The 26,431-nt window shown below is 39.6% G+C and overlaps 2 protein-coding genes across 3 annotated transcripts in view; both read right to left on the reverse strand.

Annotated features, from left to right (window-relative positions):
• Positions 1–13,705, reverse strand: part of CLPTM1L (CLPTM1 like) — a 29,094-nt gene extending 15,389 nt beyond the window's left edge. Inside the window, exons 1-6 of the mRNA XM_035317453.1 lie at positions 13,423–13,705; positions 13,128–13,228; positions 11,165–11,354; positions 9,852–9,994; positions 7,905–7,983; positions 2,484–2,601 (exon numbers count right to left, since the gene is read on the reverse strand). Of these exons, the coding sequence (XP_035173344.1) occupies positions 2,484–2,601; positions 7,905–7,983; positions 9,852–9,994; positions 11,165–11,354; positions 13,128–13,228; positions 13,423–13,599 (808 nt within the window). The 5' untranslated portion in view covers positions 13,600–13,705. The remainder of the gene's footprint in view (positions 1–2,483; positions 2,602–7,904; positions 7,984–9,851; positions 9,995–11,164; positions 11,355–13,127; positions 13,229–13,422) is intronic.
• A 1,288-nt stretch (positions 13,706–14,993) lies between these two features.
• The window catches only part of LPCAT1 (lysophosphatidylcholine acyltransferase 1), a 55,514-nt gene continuing 44,076 nt past the window's right edge, over positions 14,994–26,431 (reverse strand). For both annotated transcript variants that reach the window (XM_035317454.1, XM_035317455.1), the window contains one exon: positions 14,994–23,610. In XM_035317454.1, the coding sequence (XP_035173345.1) occupies positions 23,426–23,610 (185 nt within the window). In that variant the 3' untranslated portion in view covers positions 14,994–23,425. The remainder of the gene's footprint in view (positions 23,611–26,431) is intronic.

A 26,431-nucleotide genomic window follows, 5' to 3' on the forward strand; every position in this document is an offset into this window, starting at 1 on the left:
AGAAAGAACAATCACAGAATCACAGAATAGTCTAGGTTGGAAGAGACGTAGCAGACAGTTAATTGCTGTTAGGTCCAGTATGAAAGCATTCTTATTTCAACTGCATGTGGTTTTGGTAAGAAAACATAAATCCAGAACAAGATGGCAGCTTTACTGGTAGAACCCAATCTACAGGTATTTTGGCTAGTTATTTGGGTAGCCTTAAACAAAACCAATCATTTAGAAGCATGCTGATGTTCTCTTAACATGTTGCCTCAAATGAGGCTGAACAGAGACACAAATGGCAAGACACAGGAGGTCATTCTAGGCCAAGTAGGAAGGATAAGGATTATTCAACTTTCACTCTGAACTCTTGTAACATATGCAAGAAAAGTCAGCTTCACAGTAAAGACTGAAAAATGAGAAAAGGAGTACACTGTGGAAGACGACAAAGGTCAGTGAGAAACTTGGCCATATATGCGGCATTGCAGACCCCCGAGAATGGATTGGGCATCAGCTCTTTTGCTGGCCCTCACCAGATTAACTTGGAAGCCTCTCCTTGATAAATGGTACAAGGAAAAGCATCCTCCAGAAATCACAACCTGTAAGCTGCGTACATATTCTTTACCATTTTATCAAGTGAAAAAAAGGAGGAATGTTGCCATCTTGTAATTTATTGGACAACTGTTAATTCAAAGAGTTAGAGCTGTCTGTGATAAATATGGTTGCCAGTATGAAGGAATGTGTTTTCCAAATGACACAGTGTGCTTTTGATCTCTTTCAGTCAGCATTAAGATAGATCACAGAACAGCTCTTGCAGCCAGCATCAGATTGTCAAGCTCCTGAAATTCATTTTGATCCCATGAGGGTCTTCTATTCCAATTATACCCTCCAGTCAGTTGCTGTGTTTGCCCAACATGTTTCTTTTTCAGACCGTAATGTAATGCTTTTTTTGACATTTTAATAGTTTGCTCAAGTTAATGACACTGTTGTGTTCAGCACCAATTTATTTTAACTTGTCACATCAGCTGTCCTCACAGCTTACCTATTTTTGGAAATTTGCATTTTGAATCAAAACACGTGTATGTATATATATATAATATGTGTATATATGTATACACACACACATATATCTTTTTTTTCAGGAATCAATGCAATGAATGTCATCCATCCTAAAATACTAAATCAGATCATAATGATTAACCAACTCCTCACTCTTACTAAAATGGCTAACTTTTGGTGAACAAATAAGAACACTGAGTAGTACGGAAGCAGCACCACCCCTGTGTACATCACCAGCAAAATACCACACCTACCTGAATTATATACAAAAAGATGAATTGGAAAGCATTTAAGAATCACTAAAGTAATCCAGCACAGAAGCTTTTAAGATCTCTTAGCCTGAAAAAAAAAGTTCAAATTGCTGTCTGAAGTACTTAAAAAGAGATGATCAGGAAGAACCCAACATTTGCATACATCACCTCCAGTTCAGTTCTGATGCAGTTCTTTATCCTAGCCTAAAGAAGTCAACTAGAGTCCAGTGAGAGAAAACTAAATCAGCGAAAATGACCTTGAAAATAAGATGTAGATTTTTAAGGAGGATGATTAGACTCCTAAAGGTCTGCACCTGTGGAACAGATATTTAAAGACAGTAGAAGCTTGGCTATACCATCACCAAAACAGAGTGTAAGAACTGCACTGTGAAAGTGTACTCTTACTCCAGTAACTGGAAGCTGAAACAGTCTCTCTTTCTAGGTCTTTCCTTCATTTCTTTTTAGGGGGTTTGTTTTATTTAAATTCAGCACAGATGTCTGTTATGATCAAAGCTGAGCTAACCAAATAAAATCAAAATGCAGTAAAAATTGTCCAACCAATTCACTTGTTAAAAAGTCCAAAAAAATCCCCAACACCATCCAAATCCAAGCCATTCCATTTGAGCCGAACACCGAATTCAAGTTTCGCCTCCAGTTTATCTGTATTATCCTATACATTTGTAACTGAGGTACTTGACCTGAGAGGAAAGCCAGTTCTGAAATGTCAGAAGTAGTATGATCAGAACCAAATTCTTTCCTTATGCTCAGCTTGAGCCCAAAGTCTTTGCTATGCCTGGCTGTATTTCACCACAGGTATATGGCCAGCATGGCTGGCTATATATAGCTAATATAAAAGCTTATATACCTCTGATCCCACTTTTCTGTTCCATGGATGATAGGGGAAACACGTGGGCAAAACATTCTCCTCTATTTTGACCTGTTATGCTTTCACAGTAGTACTATCCAGATAAAATTAAAAGTTAAAAGTTAATTAACTTCTGCACTCGTTTCCTACTATGTCAACACTATTTCCAATCTTACCTTATTAAGGTAAAGCAATTTAAGTTTTGTAGCACTAAATATTTTCACCAGCTAACCAAAAAAAAAGGCACAATTAAAAACCACCTGTATATTTACAAGAAAAAAAGTGTCTTTTTTTAATACCTAAAGTCATTAAAGATGAAAACATACCAAATTGTTGGAGGGAGTACACAGCATCCTGCATGTGGATCCAAAATCGTAGTTTTCCAAGAGATATTTTGTCATATGACACTGTAAGAGGTAGCTCTGTCGTGGAACGATTTATAACCTGAATTTCCAAAAGAAACAGTTTATGTTTAATAGCAGAACACTGCAACAATTATTACCATTCATTCTTTCACACAATTTAAGAGATTGACCTCTTTAAGGCTTGAAATCTTTGCTTTTGTTTTTTCCAAGAGGCGCTAAATTAACAGTTTGTTCTATTCAAGATCTTATAGCAACTTCACTGTTACTGTGTACAAAAGCCCTTGAGAAGCTTACATTAAGTTCCCTCTGCTGTTCTCAGCTAAAGTGGGAAAAGTGTGCTTAAGGTAATTCTCTATTCTGATAGTTCTTCTCTGAATGTATACAATAAGATAATGTTAAGCTAGAAGACAAGACAAACAACACATATTCTGAAGGCCCCAGTCACGCCTTTACTAAATTTACTAATTTGAAGCTGTATTTGAGATAAGCAAAGATTATAACAACTCATACAAAAACAAAAGATGGTGAAGCAAGATGTTGCTGCCTACTCAGAATGCTGAAAACACCACAGCTAAAGCTAAGTAGGATGCCCTGTGTGTAAAATATGACATATAGGGTGTCACGAGTAAGTTTAACCTATTTCTCCTGTCTCATCTACCTTTTAATTACAATGAGAACTATCTAGGGACTCCTTAAGTTGAAAAAAAAGTCTTAAATTGCCACAGCTCCTTCTGTATGGCAGTTGACTATCTCTGAAACAGTTTTAAATCAAAAGAAAAAAAATATGTCCTTAGAGGTGTTAGAATTCTCCACAGCTACTTAGGCACAAGTTTATGCAGTATGTGTTAAAACTTTCAGGGATAAATTAAGACTACAGACAGGCGGGCACTCTGAATGGTAACAGTTCAAGATGCTAATTACTACTCAATCATAATTCCCATCTCAGAACTGTTACTCTACACTGTATATGTTTCTACAGTAATCAGTTATCTGATGCTTATCAGAGATGAATGGGCTTCTTCAGATCCTAATGTTAGAGAAAATGCTTTTAGCCTCCCCATACATCAGAGTCAGATGTGAATCGGGGATTTTCTTCACTCTCCCATTCCATTCCCTCTTTCCTCCAGTATGTACAAATGATTCTTAATCTCACAACCCTATGAAGGAAGGGGGGGGAGGGGGGAAGAAGAGAGAGAGAGGGAGAGAGAGAACACAAATGTATGTTAGGGAGAGAAATCGAAGTTGTGAGAGTTTTATAAATACAGCAGAAAGGAAACTGTCTGGCATCTCCAAACAGTCTGAAGAAGAACAATGAAAACAACTGGGTTAGAGCTGAAGGTTGAGGATGCTAGCAAGATTCTAATGCTCTTTACCAAAAACTATGTGCAGATCTTCCAGGCTTCTTCTCCTTTTTAAAGGATGCCTGTAATCCTTCCATTCTCATTCAAATTTCCCAGCCTATCAAAGTTAACATCAACATATCTGGCAGAAAATTGAAAGAAATTTTATTTATTCAGGACAGACAGAACACAGAAATTTTGCAAATACATGGGCAAGTAACATTCTAAGCAGACAATGCACTACTAAGAAGATAGGAGTTGTGTAGTGAGAAAACTAGATTGCCATGCAAGACAGAAATTCTTGAACACTAAAAGCAAATTAAATGAATTTGTCAAGATCAGAAGAACGAACTCTTTCTTATGGAACAATTAAAAGTCTACAAATGCTGCCTCAACATAGTTGAAGTGCGTGATGCTTGCGAAGCCTTTGAAAACTAGGAAGTTTTCAATCCTCTGCAATACAACCTGTTCGTGTAGTAAGGCCTCAGAACATCACATATTACTTCTAGCACTCTATCAGTGCTACAAAACAGCGTGTTAACAGAGCAAACAAATTTTGCAGTATGAATTTTAATGTGCTCCCTTTACTACCTCAAAATCCTGTACAATCCCCAAATCCCCAGTACTGGGGATAATGTTTAAGAACACAGCATCATAGAATGTCCCGAGTAGGAAGGGACCCACAAGGATCACTGACTAACTCCTGGCTCTGCACAGGACTACCCATGAGGTAAACCATGTATCTAAGGGCATTGTCTTGAACTCCAGCAAGCTCAGTGCCAGAACCACATCCCTGGGGAGCCTGTCCCAGTGCCCAACCACCCTCCTGGTGAAGAACCTTTTCCTAATACCCAGCCTGACCCTCCCTGTGGTGACTATCTGCATGGACTCTTAGTGTGATCAAGTATGAGATTTTATTGCAACCCAGCAATGTTCTTTTTACACAGTTTCCTTCCAGATGTTTTACATTAAAAACCCGCCAACCCCCCTTTACAGTCCTTTGGTCCCTTTGTCTTCTGCTGACCTTTGTCTTGATGTATCTCTCGGGCTGGTATGTACCTTATCGCAACCCCGATACTGTGCCTGGTTCCAGTCCTGCTCTGTTACTTTTCTTTTCCCCTGGGCCTCATAGCAGTCTTTGCTCTTATCTCCTCTCATTATTTATCTATGCCTCAGGCTCCACAGTGACTCTCATCCTCCACATCTCTCATCTTCCAGAATTCCCTTCTTTGACTCTCATGTGGTCATGAGTCCTTCATCTATGTATGCTGTTAATGAAATCTACTTTGTCTATATGATTACAGATCCCACACCTCCATGCCGTTCCCTCGGGTCCTGTCGCTGTCCCCAGAGAGCAGAGCTTAGTGCCTGCCCCTCCGCTCCCCTGTGAGGGAGCTGCAGGCCGCCATGAGGCCTCCCCTCAGCCTGCTCTGCTTGGGGCTGGACAAACCAAGGGACCTCAGCTGCTCCTCAGATCCTTCCCCTCTAGGCCTTTCACCATCTTCGTAGCCCTCCTTTGGACACTCTCTAACAGTTTTATGTCCTGTATATATTGGGATACACAAAAGTGCCCACAGAACTCGAGGTGAGGCCGCACCAGCGCAGAGCAGAGCAGGACAATCCCTTCCCCTGACCAGCTGGCAGTGCTGGGGCTGAGGAACCCCAGGACTAAACCTGGCCCTTTGGGCTGCCAGGGGACACTGCTGGCTCATGTTCAACTTGCCACTGACCAGAACCCCCAGGTCCCTCTCTGCAGGGCAGCTCTCCAGCCTCTCGTCCCCCAGTCTGTACGTACAGCCAGGGTTGCTCCATCCCAGGTGCAGAAACTGGCACTTGCTTCTGTTAAATTTCATGCTGCTGTTGATTGCCCAGCCCTTTAATTTGTCAAGAGTTCTCTGTAAGGCCTCTCTACCCTCAAAGGAATCAACAGGTCCTTCTAATTTAGTATCACCTGAAATCTTCCTTAGTATGCATTTGAGTCCTGCATCCAGGTCATTTATAAAAACACTGAAGAGAACCACCCCTAAAATAAATCCCTGAGGAAACTCAACAGTGACTGGCTGCCAGCCTGGTGTAACCCCATTTAGTAAAATCTTCTATGCCCGACCCAGCAGCCGATTGCTCACTCACTGCACTATGTAGATGTCAACATAAGAAACAGAGTAATCATAATGTACTAAATTCTAGTTCTTCGAAGACCTACAGCTGGGTGAAAATCATAGTCAGTTCAAAACATACACAACTTAGCAGAACGAGCATCTTCAGCACCATGACTACTAGGTCAGGCATACCAAGCAGGTAACACATACACCCTATGTACAGCAAAATGCTGACCTTACTCCACACACAAGCTGTACTACCTTCCTCCCTTATTTTTTCCTGTTCTTCACATACCCCTCCCATTAACTCTTCGGACACGTACTATTAGACCAGATTTTTTCTGTAGGGCTTGTGAGCAGTTTGCCTTGCTATTGAGAACTTACACAAGCCAGTGCTGAAGGGAAATTTTGCTAATTTTGATAGATTAGTCTTTGCAGCACGTTCTCAAGATCTTTATCTCAGTGAGTTGCAATAGCATTGACCATGACATGCATGACAGCTGTGGGAATGCTCTTAACCACATGAGAACGCTGAGTTTATTTGTAAACAGGGCACATGACCATTTGGAAACTTGTATGAATGTACTGAACTTAACAATGAGCTGTGGTAAGAAACTCAAAACAAAGGACAGTGACTGCTTGTCACAGTGACTACATTACAAGAGTATCTAATGAAATACTGGACAGAACTATCTGGTAAAGTTTTTTAAAAAAAAGTTTATTTTGCCAAACAAGCTTGGGATGGGGTAGAAATGTTCTTAAAGGATATTATCCCCAGCATTCAGGAACCTTTGTCTAAGCTGAAGCTTATGAATTGGAAAGAAGATTGAAAAAGTCTATGGAAGTTTGCATCTACCAAAGCTCCCACCTAGAAGATGCTGAATCCATACATGCTCATTTAACAGTTCCGAGACATTCTTAAGCATTCTTTTTTTTTTTTTTTTCCTCAATAACTCTGATTCCTAATTTCCAATTGGTGTAACTGGAAAAAAACAATGCAGGGCTTAACTAAAATGTGCTAGATGAACATGGCTTAGATGCAGGGGGCTGCAATGTATGATTTGCAGTAACAAAACTGCATGATTTCCTCCAAGAGAAGAGTTGGGTAAAAGCTAAATGCAAGTAATTCAATTTAAACATATGAAAAACACCTGTTTTTACTGCAGGGGTGAATGAACACTAAAACAGGTTGTCCGGAGACGTTACGGAGTATTTACCTTGGATATATCTAAACCCCAAATGGACAGGGTCTTGTACAACCTGCTCTTGGTGACCCAGCACTGTGTGCTGGACTAGAGACCTCCAGAGATCCCTCACAACCTCATCCTTCTGTGATCCTGTCATCAACGTTTTCAAGTCCTGTTCTGAGTGCATAAACTCATTAGATGCACTGCTAGTGTATTGGCAGCAGGTACTAAAACACCAAGCTCTCAGATGCTCAAGTTACTCTAACGTGATAGAGGGCACTACTGGAAAATTTAAACATGAGTGAATTTTTTGGAAATAGGTCAGTGGCTGTTCTCTTATCTTCATGTTACTGCAGTACCAGCTGTGTTCAGTATGCTCATTTCCCTAGAAGGTAGCTCTGGAATGCTAACACAACTTCATCAAATGGTTTGAAGAGTCAAACTGCTCATGTGCTTGCTCCCACCACAGCTGCTGCTGCAGATTTCCTCCATATCTATCCAAAAGGCAGGAGTGATGGAATCCAAATATCCTTTGACAGAACAGAAGGGAGCATTTGGCAGATATTTCAAAATGCAGATTCAGACTCTGCAGTTGCCACAGTTGACCACGTTAAGTTAAACAACAGTCATTGATAAAGTCCTTTTGTGACTTTATAGTTTTTCATTAAACAACCTATGAAGAAAATCTTAATTATAACAACATTGAAGATTACCATTAAAACTATTAAATGTAATTAAAGGTTTTCTATTACTCACCATCAAATCTTTCACTCTGTTGCTTAGCTGATCAATAAATAATATTGGAAGGTAATGCACTGTCTTCCCCAACTGAACCCTAGGATGTTTAAACATGGATTTTATAACTGTAGTGATCTAAAAAGAAAACTACTTTTATTCAAGTTAGCACTCAATCAGCACTTTCAGATCTACCCATGTAGGTATTTCCCACCATCTTTTCAGGCACATTATTCTTTAACACACAGCATGAAAGAAGCAACTGCTAGCCTGGAATCTCTCACTGAGAGATGTCCATATAAAAAGTGTGCTTTATATTTCTCTTTTCACTTTGTTTTCACTTTTCAGTAGAAAAAAATAAGCAAAAAAGAATGAAAGACAAATGAAATTAGCTGTGATGATGCTGAAGCTGCTGCGTGAACAAGGGCAGAGGAAATTTAAAAGTTTGCCAAAGAGAAACATGATGAGATTTACTACCATATATTTGTATCCTTTGTCTCAAGTATCCCTCTCCTACTGCAATGACAACTCTCCACCATCTCCCCCACTCCTCTCCAGCCCCAGTGACACCTAACAGCTCAGCAAAAGCACATGCTCTGCCTAGGATGGGACCACATAAATGTTGGCTGCTACGCACACTAGAAGGCTAGATACTACTGATGAGAGTGCACAAGGAGCATCAGTCATCTCTGCCTTTTCCTGAACACAAACGGATTGCTCTATCACTTCACCAGTCTGCACACAACCAATAACAACTTAACCTTTGAGGCCTCAACAAAATTGACCACTGGACAATTGCTCTGTTGGTATTTCGGGAAAGTATTTAGCCTAGGGCCCTCAAAGAGACAAATTCTTAAAGCTCTTCACTAGAGAGGCAGTTATGATATACTCAGCAAGAGTCTACGGAACTAGCACAACTGAGCTTATTGAAGTCTGAAAATTGAATTTCAGTAGATCACAAGAGAAAGAAGTCTCTATGTACAGTAACTCCATAGTAAATACTCAAGGGGCAACAGTAATACAGAGAAGTATTAACTTGAGGATCAGAAACAGTTTGATTTTTCAGCTGAAGAGAGTTAAATTTCTATATAACAACTGCAATTAAAGCTACTGCTAGTGGAATTGCAGCAGGCTATTTCACATCCAAACTACTTTCTGCATAACGTGATGATAAAACAGCACTGAAGAGCATCTAGACATGACCAGAAAAGATCCATCAAGCCCTTCCTGTTTTGGGTATATCTTGTGAGTTGCTAAGTTTATCTATTCTATTTGGGAAGCTATCCCAGAACCCCAGAGTCTGCTGACTAAACAACTGCTTCTGCATTTAACAGGATACTTGTAGAGAAAGGCATCAACATACGGCAGCACCAGCCAACACAGCGCTATTTATATGGTTAACACTGGAAGAAATTTAAGCAAGCTGTGAACAGAAGCTACTGCCTGCCTAAAATCTCGCTTTTTGTTTTTCTTGAGAAAACAAAATTTGACAACACATTGTCAAAGGGAAATAAAGCCAGTCATAGAGGGGGGGGGGAAAGATGGGATAGAAGATCAGCTGTGCCACTTAAGCACTGGCTCTTTAGACACAACTGGGTGTGAAGGTTAACTGCAAAAGTCAAGGGACAATAATTGCTTTAAAGGCCAAAAGTATGATTTGAGAACAAGAAGGTGTGAAGCCTGCTGTAGGATTTTGCGTGTGTCTTTGCAGTTCTGCTTTGTTACCCTGGTAACTCCCATACAAAAAGGTATTTTAAACTCTGAACTGCCCAGTAGCAAGACATTTTCCAACAAGGCGTTCTAGTACATAATACCTAACTGTCACTACTGAAAGGCAGGCATTAAAGAGTGCTTATTTTTGTCTCCTAAGCTCCAACATAAAAATAAAATACTAAAGGAGGACAGGGAAGATTTTTGTAGAAAAGCCAATTGAGCTTATAATCTAGAAAAATTAAGTCATCAACTTACATCTTCATGTAACGGTGAACATCAGCTGGGAGGGATGATCCATCAAACACAAAATCTTCCACCATGACATTTAAGGTCAGCCTTGACCTCCAGTGAGAGACGGGTTCATCTAAAGCGCTGGTCTGCTTTTCTGCTTCAATTTGCTTTAAAAATAGAACAAACACAAACTGCTAAACAATATAGAATTTTGAACAGGATAATACTCTAACTCACAGAAACTACTGAGTCATTAGCTGTACCACAAAATAGATATTAATTAAGAAATACTTTACCTTAATTTAGACTAGACCAAGTATTTTGCTCAAATACAGCAGAACAGATTGTAAATGCCAACCATAATTTGATACTGAACAACAGTGCCCATTCAAAACCCCATTCAAAAAGAATGAATATTCAGCTTATTTATTTTAATTCCTTATGCATGTGCATACTCTGAAAACAGTCATTTGAACATAAGAACAGTAGAGTATTCAGATATTACTTCAACACAGTCAAAAGGATGATTGACCGTACTAATCTGGGGGAGGAAAAAGATCTGACCATTTGTTTTGAATTTCTGAGCCTCCAAATGTTGTGGAAAGCAGTGTTGAGACAGAGTTAGGACCGTAGCTTTCAGTAGATGCTCAGCCCCAGGGCATTCTGCTCACTTTTCCTTGGATGACCACCACCTGCTCTGACCTTTTAATGCTGGACTCTAGGTTCAACTCGTTTTCAACTTTATTCTAACAGGATTTAAAAACAGCACTGATAGCTACAAGTGTATTTCGGATTCCAAAAAAGAGCAAGATGAAATTCTCTAACTCCCCGTGAAAGTGAGATACAAGAGGCATTGCAAGCATTTCATTAAATAACACCCCATTTTTTCCTCTGGTGAGTTATTACAGGATTTGTCAAAGGATACTATTATCATATTCTCTTGAATTGAACTGGAAAGAAGGAACGTCCTACAGAAAAAGAAGCTATCTACACTTTGGTCACTCACTGATGTGAGTTAGTATCTCTGTTTTACAAAAGCAAAGCATTATTTCACACGCATCTAACTCATTATAGAAAGCAGCATCATTTTGTTACAAAACAATACAGCATTTCTACCACAAGCAATGAAACCTTAAAGAAATAATTAACTAGGGAAGTGTTTTAATAGTAGCCACTATTACAGAGGGCTCCCCATTTGATGTGCTGAAAGGTCTACTATTTATATTTATATTTATATTACCAGCTGATAATCAAGCAAAAAGAGGCATTCTGGTTCCTCCCTTCCTCCCCCTGCTTTTTTTCCCCCTAATTTTTCTATAGATGGAAAACCCACCTACCTGTGTGGTTGATTCTCCCGTAAGCAAATTAATCTCTTCTGGTTTAGGGACCATGTATGTGGTCAGAGGGCTTACTATATGCACCTGCTTACCATCGTGCCAAGGCAAAACGCCAGCATGATGAAGAAATATATATGCATATAACGTGCCGTTATTTCGAGTCTTCTTTGGTACAGAGACATTCACTGTCCTAAAACACAAAGTAAGTACATTATGAGGTGACATGTTGGAATACCAAGCTGTTACATGTGAGGATCGCTGAAGATGTTAAGATGTTCTGAAAGCAAACAAGAACATGCTGGGGCTAACGTGCCCTAATGAGCCATGACCGGGTGGCTCAATTTATGTACTCTGGTACCTAACGTAATATTTGCATTACCAAAGTTTTACTGCTATGTTAAGATGCTTTCATCTTTGCCCAATTCATTCTTTATTATCCTAAATAACACAGGACTGAGTTATCAGTTTTGTAACCCAGCCAACAGGTCATGGTGAAAATTATCACAGAATTTGTAGAAAATAACCTTCCACACACTGAGTATGTTGACAGAGCATATACACAATAGAAAGATCAGAAGGAAATTCAGTTATGCCAAGCACTTTGTGTTAAGGACAGATCTTCTCAGCTACGTCATGCCAAGCACAGAGCTCTACAGAGCCTCCAACCACAAAGTCACTCCCCTTGCGCCTGCCAGGGAAGCACCCCGTTAATTTGCTCAGGCTGTTTTTGTCTGGATACTCTCACTGGCACAGCAGACTGTCAGTAAAACAGTTCTATTTTCATGTCTGCCAGAGATCAAGTTCACTGTGACCTACACTGTGGAAGTTCATGTTCTTTAATTATGAAACATGCAGAATGTGAAAGAACCAGGGTGAACCTCTGACCTCACGTACAAGATAATTAAAAAAAAGAGGCAGCTAATACAAAATACAAAAGTCATTCTAACCATTAAATGTGTCTCTTAATAATTAAAGAGTGCAGCGTTATATTCAGGAATTTGTCTAAGGGCATGATCTTAGCACCACCATCCCTTCAGAAGATCTTCAAACAGTAAGTCACCAGTAAAAGGTTTATTTTTACGATTATCAGCACTGAAACTGTTATACCAAAGCACGTTGTTACAACACAAGAAGAGAGAACGCGGTATGAATGACTTCCAGGTTCTACCAAGAGTCTGAAGCTACAGCTATTCTGGCTGCACTTTGTTAGAGAAGTGTCTTAAAGATTTTCCAGACACGTTGACTTACATTTTCATAATGAAAACCCGCTTTTACTATCACAAGCAAAGCACGCTTCTATAAAATATTGTTTATATGACGTAAAACAGTATGTTGATTTAAACCAACCAATATTAAAGTGACCTAGCTCAGCTTGTGATACAAGTGTTTAGAATGGGATCTGAAAGTTACAGTAGACAACAGACAACAACATTCAAGGTCTGTAAGATCTACGTGAGAGAAACAAACGTTTCTGTGTTTACTGCGTGGATTTCTTTCTTTCAGTTGATCATTCAGTGTAACAAAAGTTTGTGTAATAGTTTGTCAAAGAGCCTGCTCTTTGGCACCCCACATAGTACACTGTTTCTGTCAAGGCAGGCGCTTTACAAATCTGCAATACATGAAATATTCTAGGAACCTTCCATTAAGAAAACAAGCAAACAATTGGTTTTATCTACAGTAGCACTTTGTCCTTGGCTCCAAAGCTGAAGTCCAACTGACAGCTTTCCTGCCTTGGCACTGCGAATATGGAAAACATGGTACGAACTGAATGGCCCACAGAGCATGCAGTAATACCTTCAACCCGGAACCAAATAACGCAAGGACAACCCAGCTCCTTCAACGACACTGTCACCAGGAGTATTTCTGTCCATGTGACTATCAACTTATGTACTTCATGCGTATGGCTATTAGTCTGGCAACGTGCACCGGAACCAACCAAAAAACCAGCAGCGTTGCCACTTACCTTTCGAACTTGGACTCGACGTCAAAATCCTCCACGTTCAACACCAGATCCACGTTGCTCTCAGCACCGATGTTCGACCGCGTAGTAGTGTAGACGCTTAGCTGAAACGAAGGAGGAGAAGACAGGGAAATGAGGGCACGGAAACACAACGCTGGCACATCACCGAGGTGAGGGCAGCGCTTCGCGATCCAGCTCCGCAGGCTGGGCAGGGCACCGGTGGGCTCGATAAATGAGGAAAACGCCCCGGTGCCGCCTCCTCACCCCCAACGTTACCGGCCGCCCCCCGCTCGCCCACCTGCAGCTTGGGCCGCCGCGCCAGGTAGGGCCAGACGCAGGCGGGGTGGGCGGCGGCGGCCCCCGCGGCCGGGCAGGGCCGCGTGTAGACGATGCCGTACATGACCCAGCCCGTGTGCGCCACGTAGAGGGCGAACAGCCCCACCGCCAGCCCGCTCAGCGAGCTGCGGCTCAGCATGGCGCCCAGCCGCCACCCCCCCGGCAACGGCAACCGCCCCGCCGCCACCGCCGCCGCCCGCGCATCCCCCCCGCCGCCGGGGAAGGAAGCCGCTGCCCGCCCGTCACTTCCGGGCCGGGGGGGGGAGGCGGAAGGGGCGGTGCGCCGTTGCCTAGCAACCGGCGCGGCGCTGCGGCCTTCCAGGCACCCCCGACCTGGGGACTCTTGGAAAGAGAGGGAGGGTGGCGTTTTGTGAGGGAAAAAACAGAAACTGAAACAAACAACGCCAAGCCCTCGCCTCCCTAGTTTCTCCAGGCTTTCCTTCTGGCTTCTGAAAGATTTAGCCGAAAAAAAATACAGAGAGCTTAAAGAAAACTGGAGATATCCCAGCTGCCCTGCCTGCCCTCTTTTCTTTAACCTTTTATAGTATAATCTACACCCACAACTGTAAAAGTCAAAGCACTGTTACTATAAACTACGCCCACAAGTATTAAACCAAAGCACTATTAATACAATGCACTCACACGGGAATAAAATGAATGCATTATTTGCATATTGGAACAGAAGGAAAGAAATACTGAAAATGAGTGTGAAGGAAAATGAAAAAAGTACAAAGCAAAAATGGTTCATGTTTTAAAGCATTTCTTCAAAACTAAATGTGTGTGTCTATTAGGATGTCACTGAAAAAATAATTGTTTCTGAAAAATGATTATGTGTTTGATTTTTTCTTCTTAAACAGGTTAACAACATATGCATTTACTTACTGTCCTCCACAGTCTTGTTTCTTCATGCAAACCACTGCATGACTAACCCAGAGAACCTTACTCAAAACGTGCATGTGCACCATAAATTGAAATTAGTGACTAATTTCAAGAAAAGCATTAACAGGACTTCACTTGAACTCTTCACATCATTAAGAATGTGTCATCGGTAAACTTCACCACCTTTCAGTCATTCTCAAAAACTTTCATAGGTTTAGTTCAGCTCGTATCCATTGGACCTAAATATACATTTTCCCCACCTTCTGTTATGCATTTCTCACGTGTGTACTAACTGCAGTGTCACCTCACCTCTTGCTTGTTTCCTGGATAACGAAGTAGCCTGAACTACTACAGTATAGATTAGATAGTCTTGTTCTCCAGGCCTCTGGAACCCCTTTTCTGAATCTCTTTTGATCTTCCAATACTCTTCTTTAAGCACAGATAGATATATTGAATCCAATTCTATCGTCATCCAAAGGGAAAAGAGAGACCCCTCCCCCCAACCTTCCCCCCAAACAAACACACACACACAAAAAAACAACCTTAAAACCCCGCATTTCTGCATTTCATACTCCCACTTGTCAGGTCAAGGCTGGTCTCCTGCATACACGTGGCCAACAGAGGACATACATCCATAAAGCACATCTAAACACATATGGGACTTGGTTTTATTCACAATTACGATTGTATCCTTTACCTTGGTGTTTATCGAAATAATATCTAAGAACAAAATCCAAAGGAAACAGAACATTTTTTCTTTCATTTTTAATTTGGCTTCACGCTGAAAATTCAATTTACAAGCCAGTCATAAAGAAAATGTCCAGTTGGGTGGAACGAGCCGTGATTGTATACTGCAACATCAACACTTGTAGTGTATCATTTAGTTCCCTTTCAGTAAATCACACAGCTTACAGCAGAGGTGAAGCTTTTACGTCATTGCTATTTGGCTCAGTTAGTTCATCACACACTGTAGTCCATTTCAACCTATCACGAAAAACTACCAAGAAAAGAATACTCAAATTGAGGTATTTCCTTTAAGAATTTACGGATCACTGGTATTCAGAGGTAATGTTAAATCATATCGTTTTAAACATTGAAAAATGTACAAAACCAAGTTCATCTTTTAAAAATATTATCCGTAGTCTTCCATGCACGTTAATAAAAAATATAAAAATCAAATTTGTAGCACTGAAGCTATATACTTTGCGTTCTGTGAAAGTGGAACCACAAGTGGAACCACAAGCTACAGTCATCTTTAGTACACTACCTGCCTTTCAGTTACAAAGTACAGTCGGTTCAGTGCAAAGACAGTCTATATACACATACCTTAGGAGCCATAGGAGGGAAATATACAGCAGAAAAAATGCATTCAGGTCGTTACTATTATCCAGTAGCACTATATATTGTTACAGGTTTACACTGCATATCCAAGGGCTATAACAGAAAGCTTGCAGCCAATATGCATCTTTAAACCGACTGCTTGAGCAGCCTTGAAGTCAACCAGAGCTGTACCACTGATGGAACAAGCACATCATACCTTGCGAGCGAGTTCCTACAGAACTGTACTTCCTGCTCTATCAGCACGGGTTTTCAACTAAAAGCATCCTCTTCATGGCAGTGCCTAACTTGGATTCAGTAGCGGAAAGAGAAAATTCCAAACTGTGATCATTAAAAGGTTAACTTTTTTGCTTTTGCATTTAAATTCTCAAGTGTGTTCAAAAACATAGCAATACTTTTTAAAAAAATGTATAAATTATGTCGTCAATGCAAGTTTAACAGTAATTCAAGAGATCCAAAACTTCTTATGAATTATTTCTCAGCTTGCTGATATTGCATTTTATTCTTTCAGTAAAGATGAACTAGTACCTGCGATCAAATTAGAAATGTCTTACACACCCGGGTAGATGCTGGGAATTACAAAAAGGTTTAGAAAGTGGTCCCATTGAACAGATGCCAGATACTTTCAACACGATGCTGAACACTGAAGTTATATAGCACATAATTAAAAGTTAGCAGATGCTTAGTCTTGGTCCTCCTCCAGGATACAAAAAAATCTATCACTTCTAGAGATTTACTTCTGACTTCTATTTCTAACGTTACTGATTTACATGGAGCTCTTAATACCCTTAGAGCAATTACAGAAAGCAATATAACAAATCACCAACACAAACAACGATATAGACAAGCAGCCGCAACTGATGCGCTTTTTGTCTAAGTATATACAATCGCTAAGGAGAGATGTTTAATTTAAGGGATTGTAATCCACATACTAAAAAATACAATTTCACATTTAGATGTTTACTTAAAAAAAAAAAAAGTTCTGTAGTCTGGAAAGTACAGTAGGGACTAACTTAAATTTCTCTTCTGAGATGTAAGAAATATTTTGTTCAAACTTTATTATAAAAGAGAACATGGGACAAAAATATATACTTAGGGCATACCAGGTCTTCACAAGTTTATTTCTTTAGTATTTAAAATAAAACTGTCTTGATGCAAGGTAGTGAATAGAAGACATGTATTTCAGTTTTCCCCATACACATTCATAAACTTAGAAGTAACCTATCATCAGATAATTTCATTTCCAGTACCATGGTAGGATGAAAAGTGCCTAGGCTTCGGCCTTCTTCAGTATCCACGAGGAGAATTTGTTTACTAGCACATTTACACATACTGCATGCTGAACTTGGAAGTAAACAGACACACACTAAGAGTGACAAAGAAGTCACTGTAAATTAAGATTTCATCATACTGTATTTCTAAATTTAATGTCTTATTGTTCATAAAAACACTTGGAGTCTCCAAAGTACTTACAAACTTGCTAACACCTGGACAACTTTGCAGCGGTCAGAGCATGAGAAAATAAAATGTGATACTTTATCTAAAGGCAGATGCAAGCTAAAGCAGTAGTACATGGAGCCTTAGTTTTGGGTGGCATTACCAGGATGCAAATTTAATGTTTGCCTGCCCCTTACTGGTCAGGAGAAGTGGTCTGTGAATGTCACTTGATCTTAAGAGGTCTCCGTCAGGCTGCACTCAGCCTACAGAGAACAAGACTGAACAATGAAGAGCAAGGGATACCAAAAACTAAATTCTCCAGTCCAAGAGATGGAAAATATCCTTCTTTACTGTGCAAAAAGATCAGTTGTACAGTGCAAGCTTTGCTGCTATGCTAGCCTTAATTAATTTACTACTTTCTGGTTCAGGACCAGAAGTTCAGCTTGATTTTTCTCCAGCAGATTCTTTGGCTCTAGATTGGCACTCTCAAGTAACACCATTCATAACATCAAAATAGAATATTACAAAAGTCATTATGACTTTTCTCTTGCTTCCAGCCTTTTTTGGTCAAAGTGAAAGAACTGAGACTTAACATTACATCCGTAGATTAATGTACAACACCTTTTTTGAGATCTTGAAGCTGGTCTCAAATGAGATGGGCTTTTCATATGGCTGTGTACAAATAGTAGCTCAGAATCAAGAGACATGAGAAGTATGTTACAAAAACACACAAATTAAGAGAAAAAATTATGTACAATCTATGCTGAGGTGATTCTACTGTTTCCATCTCTACTGTTAAAGACTGATCCTTTCAAAATCATACATTCCTTTTTTACCAGTTACAGATTCCAATGTAGGTGTGCCATCATGACACATAACATCTAGGGGAAAAGAAGCCATTTTCTACAGAACAAATCACTCCTTCACTCATAAAAGAATAACTAATATCTTGAAATAAACCTGATGGGTTTCCTAGAGAAAAAAACTGTCTTGTCTTGACCAATATGAGATGCAGGAAATATTTATGCAAATCCAGGCACGCCTAACGGATGTTTTCCTTGCTACTGTACTCTCTGTAGTTATACCTCAGTATTAAGTTAAAATGCACTTCTTGATCACGGTGTGTCGGTGACTAACTTGTATACTCACTTCACTGCCTTAGCTATAGCACGGAATCACTGTTTTTGTTCTTTTGAGGAAGCACTGGAGGATTTTACCTCTAAGGATGTCTTTAAAGGTTCCCATCGCAGAGTACTTTTTTCTGGTCTTCATACAAAAAAGAGAGAGAACCGATGAAACAGCACTGGCTGTGCCGCTAGTGACTTAGACATTACTTAGATGACAGATGTCTACTAGACATTACCTGCAGGAAATTGTCCTCTGACTGATGAACAGCTGGCTTAATTGCTACCTGCAATGCCATGTCCTGGAAAGCAAAACTACCTAGATGACTATCTCAGTCTTCCTACTCATCCATGAGCCAGGTCTTGAGGTTTCAGTTGACTGTCTGATTGAACGATGGTGCTTATTATGAATTCTTACCTGCATTTTCAAACTGTTGGACCCAGTATTCCTTGTTGTCTTGTAAAGAAGCTAGCCACATTAGCTGAAGTTCAGATACCTAAAAAATAACAAATCATCTGCAGTGCTTCATTCACAGGGAATTTCTGTTTCAATGAGCTTTGGAGACAAACTTAAGTTTTGCTAATGCAAAAACTCTTAGCCAACATACTTGTAACACCTGGGCTTAATTACAGAACACTGCAACGCTGCTAGAAAAAAGCAGAGGCCTCACATCAAGTAGAATGCAACATCTCAACATTAAAGAAAATTAATTTAACTTGATCAGATTTTTTTTTTTTTTTAAATCTGAAATTTATTTCCTATCTCAAGTCCCACAATGCATGCAGAACTGTGGTTAAATACTTTTTCTGAGATCATGGGATCTACAGCAGATGCCATTCGAGTTCTGCAGCTTACAGTCTGCAAATCCTTTCTCTACTGTTTTTGAAGGAGCAGAGAGCAGAACGTGACTAAAACTTGACATGAATAGCTGTACTTGGCATGCAATAACGACGTAGAAAAATTCATTTAATGACAATACCAAATATGGCCTTACAAAAGAACTCAGAAATTAATAAAGATACCTCTTCAAAAAAAATTACCAAACTATACCAATGTTAAAGTGCAACAATTCCTTTTCCAGAAAAATATTGATTGCATATTATGAATGAAAACATTTTCCAAGTAGCCCAATGCTTAAAGTAGCTAACAAGCCTATTCAGTGTGATTGAAAACATTATATGTACAAAACAACTATTTACTTCCTGTGGCTTTGCCTCTAAAGAGATTGCATCACTTCCTTAATGCACACATCTCCTTTTCAAGTAAGCCTTGTGACCTGAGGTTTTAAACCTTTAAAGCAGGATTAGCAAACACACACAAGGGTCTGGTTGCCTTTTTGTCATAGCAAGAGGATTCTAGAAGCAATAAATGCATTGAAATATATAGCGTAATTCATTGGTATAACGTTAAGTGCACAGCCTTATTTCTCCATAAGGATCACAAATTCCCTATAATAGCTTTTAAATGTATCTGCTTACAGCACTGGACTCCAGAGAAATCTGTAATAGAACGTACCTTACTGTGGTAGAAACAGTGGTTTAGATGAGCTTTGTACCTCCTTACTTTTGTTTCTCTTTATTTTTAATGCGGTTTTATTGTAATTGAAGAAAAACAAGTGAAGCAAAAAAAGACTTTTTTTTAGGTATCTTGGATTTCATTGTTTGTTAAATACATTCAAAACACACAGCTACTTGTTCAACCACATTGGAATAACAAAGCTTTGGCTGAATCTCTCTCAATGTATAGAAATTCAGTCTGATGAGAGAGCTCTGCTGTCAAGGGATGGCAGTATTTCACAAAAGCAGCAAAATGATCATCAGACAAGTGTCTAATGTCTTCACACCTCTGCATTTTGTGTGTAAGGATCATGTATTAAATTGTCATAAAGAACTGAAGACATTTATTTATGTCTCCCTGTAAATTTAAGGTTTGTAAAACTGGTAATATTGTAATTGAAAGCATTTATATGTTATTGTTTGGTGAACGGGAAAGGAAGCTTTCACTTCTGTCCTTGCAGTGCAGCAAGCCACTGAGTGTCACAACCCAGCTGCTCCACAGTTGGATGCCTTTTACATGGAACAAGTAAAACATTTCATCAATGAGTTCAATAGACAAACTGTAATGAGTATTGTTGCAGTAATGCCACGTGCTACAGGTCTTAGCCCCCAACAAAGTCTGAGTTTACCACCTGGCACTACAGGGCAGTCTAGTATGATAGCCTTATATACAAAAGATACTGAAACCCCCTGGACTGTATTCATTAATCTGTTTGTGCCATTATCTGTGATCTAACAATGTTTCCATGCAGGCTGCTCAGGACTTCACTGTCTCTACCTAGATCAACAATCTCACAAAACAGGGAACAAGTCACTACAGAAGCAGGATGCTTTTTAAACCAGTTGCTTCCACCAAAAGTGCTTGCTCACCAAGCAAGCAAAATGCCGTTCACCAGGCTTTCTCAACACTGAACAGCTTAGTCACACTAAGTGCAGTTATTACATCCACCCTGATTAGAAAACATTTCCCTCAGCAGAAATAACTAAGAAACCAAATGAACTCTTTGCCTTTTAGGTGACAGATCCCCAAGCTATATGTACCATACATAGAAAGGAGGCACACTTATATTTAGCCAACTTCAATCAGCTTTCTTTGTTCTTTCACAGATGTGGAACGAGTAATTTCTTCTTCTGGAGATTCTCCCACACCAAGGCTGTCCATGGGATATTAAAGCTTTTCTTCCCTTCAGACATGTGTCTCAGGGAACCCTACCTCATGCCCTGCACTTTGAAATTCTCAAATTCCCAAGCTCACATATAATGCAAAAGATAACTATCTCACAGTCAGCCAGCTTGGGCCAAGTACTATTGAAGGTCTTACAGAGGAGGTGTGATATGCTCAGACTACAGTTAATGTACCTTACCCTTACATACTGAAATATATCCTGCCTAATTACATAAAAAAGACCTCAGGAGATCTATCCCTCCAATCCGGTGGGTTATGATCAACAAAATAAGTGTCTTCATACAGTGTCTGTAAGGGACACCCTTCCATCAGCATGGAGAAAAGATTGTTCCTATCTTCCCTGTAGTGACAGTTTCCACACTTAAAGACTGGTTTCATAACTTCCTTCAGTCTCCTTCTCTGGAGGAAACAATTCTTTCAACCCCTTTACCAAATAGTTTTTCTCCAGACTCTGTTCAGCTACTCGCCATCTTTCTCAAGTGCCCCAACACAGACTTACTTCAGGTAAGGCCTTATCAACCCCTTAGTAGCACAGAAATACCATCTCATTTCTTACAAGCAACAAGTGTTTATGCATCCCACTACAACGAACATCTCTTCTACAGCAATACTTGATACTATCTCTGCCACAAGATCTTTTGTACAGTTACACCCACTCCCTCTGATTGTGCAGCTGACTATTCCTACCGAAGAGTGGTTTCTCACATGCCTTATTTTCAAACAAGGTCTTCTATTTTTCATGATCAGTTTTAGTTTAAATCTTGTTTGCCAATGTGCTGCAGCCCTGCTAGCATGGCATGCTAGGTAAATAAAAAAACTTTATTACTACCTTCAAATAAGAATGTACCTCTGCTACTCCACAAAAAACATTATTTTTCACATTTTTTCCCCATATCCACTCTATATTAAAGCCGGTTTCAGTCTGGAGACTTGCCATATACAGTTAAGGATTTTTAAGGACACGTTCCAATACCCTAATGAGCTTAAAACAAACAAACAAACAAAAAACTCCTGCTATTTAAAAATAATAACAAAAGCATTTGGTATAAACAGATTTCCTTCTGCTGAAATGTCATCCTTTCAAATCTAGTTTTATATTAACAAGTGGAAGATTCAAATTTCAATGACAGTTCTCCAGTTAGGAAACCGTCCTAATTCTACTGCAGCCTTGCAGATTTAGTCACATAAATGATTTGAACATAGTTGATTTGAGCAGTTGTTTTGCAACGCAGTTCTCCTTCCTATTCCATGAGGCCTTTGGCCCATTTCCTAATCAATAGAGGTCTGTGATTTTAGAGTTACTTCAATTTTTCTGAGACCCTCGATGGTAATTTAAGGCATCTGGTTTTACAAAAGGAAAGGTAAGAAATGTTACCAAATAGAAATGTTTTCAAGTTTTTAAAATAATTCTAAACTATTTTAAGCTTTGTATGTTATATGCAGTATATGTAATATTGATACAGAGATTTAACTAGCATTCCTTCAGGACGTTCTGCAACTTCTTGCTGGCTTGGCTTCTGGAGTAACTGCAGCATTTTCAAATTTGCATTGATATAACCAAGTTTTTGTAGTGTGTTCCACGCTAAGTTATCCGTGTATACAGGCTTGCTACAAGAGAAACCGTGATTCCTGATAAAACAATTTTGTAAACATCTGCATATAAATGGTAGGAGGACATGATTTGAACTGATTGTAACAGAAAAGCAGTTTTGTTGCGTGTTTGCAAACAGCATGTGGCATGTCAGTTTGAAAAAAAAACATGTTTAGTCGCATCGGGAAGATAAAGGTAGAAAAGTATTGGAGTAAGGGACAAGGAGTCTTTCCTTTTCATTCTACCATGGAATAGACTGAAAGAGAAACAATTTTGTCATTCAACAGTAAAAAATAATCCTTAGCAAGTTTTTGCATGACTGTTTCCAATCTGTTCACTGAAACCAAAACAAAAGGGCCAAAATGTGCTTGCCTTGCTCAAGGGAATAATCCCACTGAAATCAACAAAACTGACTACGCAAATATAAGCAGCAAAATTTGGCCCCATATAAACATCCCCATATCTAGGGAAAACACTAATCACCAAAGTGCACTTAACACCATAGTAGCTACAGTTTCTTTATACATGCGCAATTTGTGCGACACTTTGTAGGTGAAACTAGCCAGTGGAATATAAATAAGTGTGCCGCTTCCTTTTAAATATGAACATTAATAATGAAGCACATTCACATTTTTGCCTTTCAAAGACCTTTTGGAAAATAAAAATAAAAACACCTTCCCCAAAGTAACCTGGAACATATTGTTAAATATAGCACGTATGAATCAAAGAACGGTATTGAAGTAGAAGAACTTTCACACACAAAACTGGTATTTGCTGTGTAATTGGAGTGACTTATGAAAATCCCAAGAAAAGAGAATCCTCTCACCAGGAGAGGAAGTTTACAGTTGTAGTGTTAATTCAGTTTCTTCTGCAGGGGCTTGTTTTTATCTTCAGCGTTTTCAGGGCTGAAGTCAGTACAGATACCATTAGGAGCAGAAAGAGATGAAGTCTCCAAACCACTCTCAGCTCCCATCTGATCAGGATAGAGATGGTCTTCTGCAAAGTGTGGGTGCAATTCAGCAAATCTGTAGAAGTCATCTGAAAAAAAAAAAGAATGCTGTTACACAGAATCAGCTCTTTGAAATAGAAGGATGCTAAATTTGAATACATGCAGGGTATAATCACATGATGACTTTGGAGAAAATAGCAGCAGTTAACATAGCACTATCCCCATAGCTTGTTTTAGCTTCTCTGAAGTTTACCACATCCCCAGAACTGAGATGCCACAAAGGGTTATCGAAGCCTTCTTAAAACATTTCAGAGCAGACCTTAGCTTGCATGGCGTAGGGGTAAACAGGCTCAGATTTGAATTAAAATGCATGGGGAGTACCACACGCCCAGACATCACAGCTTGCTATTCACTGGGGAAGGGCAGAAGCCCTCTAGATGAGGAACAACAAACAGCATTAGTAGTCACTTCATAAAATCCGGAAAGTCTTTTTGCAAATACACTCTTTAGTGCTTTCTGCTGATAAGTCTCTTCAACCTAAAAGCAGCTGTCCCTGCTGCCTTCCACTTTCAAGATTTCAGCATTCCGAAACTCCTGGTATTTCAGAGAATGATACTGTGAGAAGGTAAGTTATTTGCTCGCCTAATTAAAACATCTATAATTTTGTAACATTCTGAAAAAAAAATATGATTTTAATATTGTTTACCTATAACGCAACAGAAAGAGCAAGATTGTCTTGTTCTTGGAGGAGAGTGGTTTTCTTATCGTCAAGACATTTCTGTATTAAATATCCAGCAATGAAGCCTTGTCACAATGCTGCCCCTATAACTGTTCATTCGGACCCAATTTATACACAAGGTACTGTACAGGAGCCAAGTCGTCAGAAGCTGCGTTGTAATGTAGACTGACACTGGAAGAAGCCAGATGTGAACACTGTCACTAACTCACCCTGTCACCTACAGTACGTGGCACACAGCCCACTCCAGTTCACCATGTTATCCTGGAAGAACTCGTGACCAGTCAACGCTGTGTGTGAGCTCCCTGGCGTGCAGTGCAGATGACAGCTGAAGTGACCTTCCAGAGGAGCAAAGCCCAGTTCCTCCTGGTACAAAGGGGCGTGGAAGAAAAACCAGCACAGCTTTCCCTCTCCACCACCCTTCTCTTTCTGAGAGGGCACACAACATTAGAAAGAGCAGAGGAATGCCACTTGGCCCAAAGGGGCACTGGAGTTGTAGGTCAACACTGCCTCTGAACTGGTGCAAAGGGGTAGGTGGGGAGAATGCAAAGAACATAACTTCACCCTTCTGCAAACAAAAGTGTAGCTTTTATCCACAATTTATATGGATAAAGCATTTTAGATCCTGTAACTTCAACAAAAGCTGATGATATTCAGAGCATCAAAACCAACACTATAATTTATGTCAAAATACCTATATGTACAGCACAGGCTGATATACCAAAAATGATATCAAAGTCTTCAGGAAGAAAAAAATCTTAAATGTTTGAAAATGCACAAAGCAGCTATTTTTCCTTTGATAATATTTTCAATGCAAGATCAACTTGACTACTTTTTTAAAAATCAAAGAATCTGATGTAACTAACATTTTCCAAGAAGGAAACAGAACAATTTTTACATTTAGACAATTTAAGAGTGGTAGTAGTTGCAATAATACATCAGAAACACTTGAGTGCAAACCAGTTCATCAGATTGAAAGCATTTAAGCGCATTCAGTGAATCCAACTGAGTACATTATTTTTCTGCAGCTGAGAGACAGCTACCAGCCTTAACTGGGTCTGGCCTGCAGCAGGAACACAACAACATTCCCTTTTTTCAAATAGAAGCTTTAAGCCTACGCCAGGGATCTTTGTAACAACACGTGTGTCATGTTACTGACCATGAACAAACAGCCTTTTTGAGGAAAAGGTAATTCAGACAGTTAGCCCAGCTCAAGTAAGACAAGTATAAAGATTCAACCAACAGTACCAGAGATGGTCTTACAATCATATTAAGCATAACACTTATTGCTTGGGAAAGGCTCGAGTATTTACTTTAATGCCATTCTAAGTAATTCTTCCAAAAGGTACTGCATCTTTTGAGAAAATTAATGCAGAAAATGATGGAAACACTTGCTGACACAAGTCTATATCCAAACCAGAATCCTGACAATTCTGTCATGATTTATCCCTCAATGTTCTGTCAGTTCTGGATCAAAATGAAAAACCTCATATTCCAGGGAAGACTGAATTGAACAGGATAACGTTTCTGATAGACTTGAGTATGTAAACGTTCTGTGTCTTGCTGGAAGAAGTTCCAAAGATATTTAAGAACATTTACAAAACGTTTTCACAGCAGAGGCCAAAGAAAAGCTCTTGGGATCCTATTTGCCACACACCCCAGAAACATGAGACAAGGTGATGTAGAAATAATGACTTATTCCACCATTATTTCTAATCACAGCTCTCATTTTGGATTTCAAGCTTAAAGCAACCATGAAGAGGACTGGAAGATGTCAACCTTAGTCATTTGCTTGGGGAAAAAGTCATTTTGCTCTCTACTATCACTATAAAAGGAAAGAAGGGGGGAAAAGAACCCAGAGCAGAGTTCATTGATACTGCTAATTTTATTAACAAGAATTAAATCCGTGTATGAACTACAGGAACTTCAAATCAAAAGGATTTTCTCCCGCCTTTACAATACCCTTGCACTACTTGATACTCCTGATGGAAGCTCTATGTTCAACCTCTATAGTTCCTCTCCCCCCACCTACCCCTCATACTCTTCCACAGGATACAAATGTTTTCTTTCTCAGAACTTGCCTGCATAATGGCTTCAGAAAAGGTAAAATTTGCAAGTTTTCTGCATCTTCTTCACTATTCACTTGCAACAAATTGAGTATGTGGAAAGTTACG

Source organism: Oxyura jamaicensis, chromosome 2, assembly GCF_011077185.1.
Source record: "Oxyura jamaicensis isolate SHBP4307 breed ruddy duck chromosome 2, BPBGC_Ojam_1.0, whole genome shotgun sequence".
Taxonomy (NCBI): Eukaryota; Metazoa; Chordata; class Aves; order Anseriformes; family Anatidae; genus Oxyura; species Oxyura jamaicensis.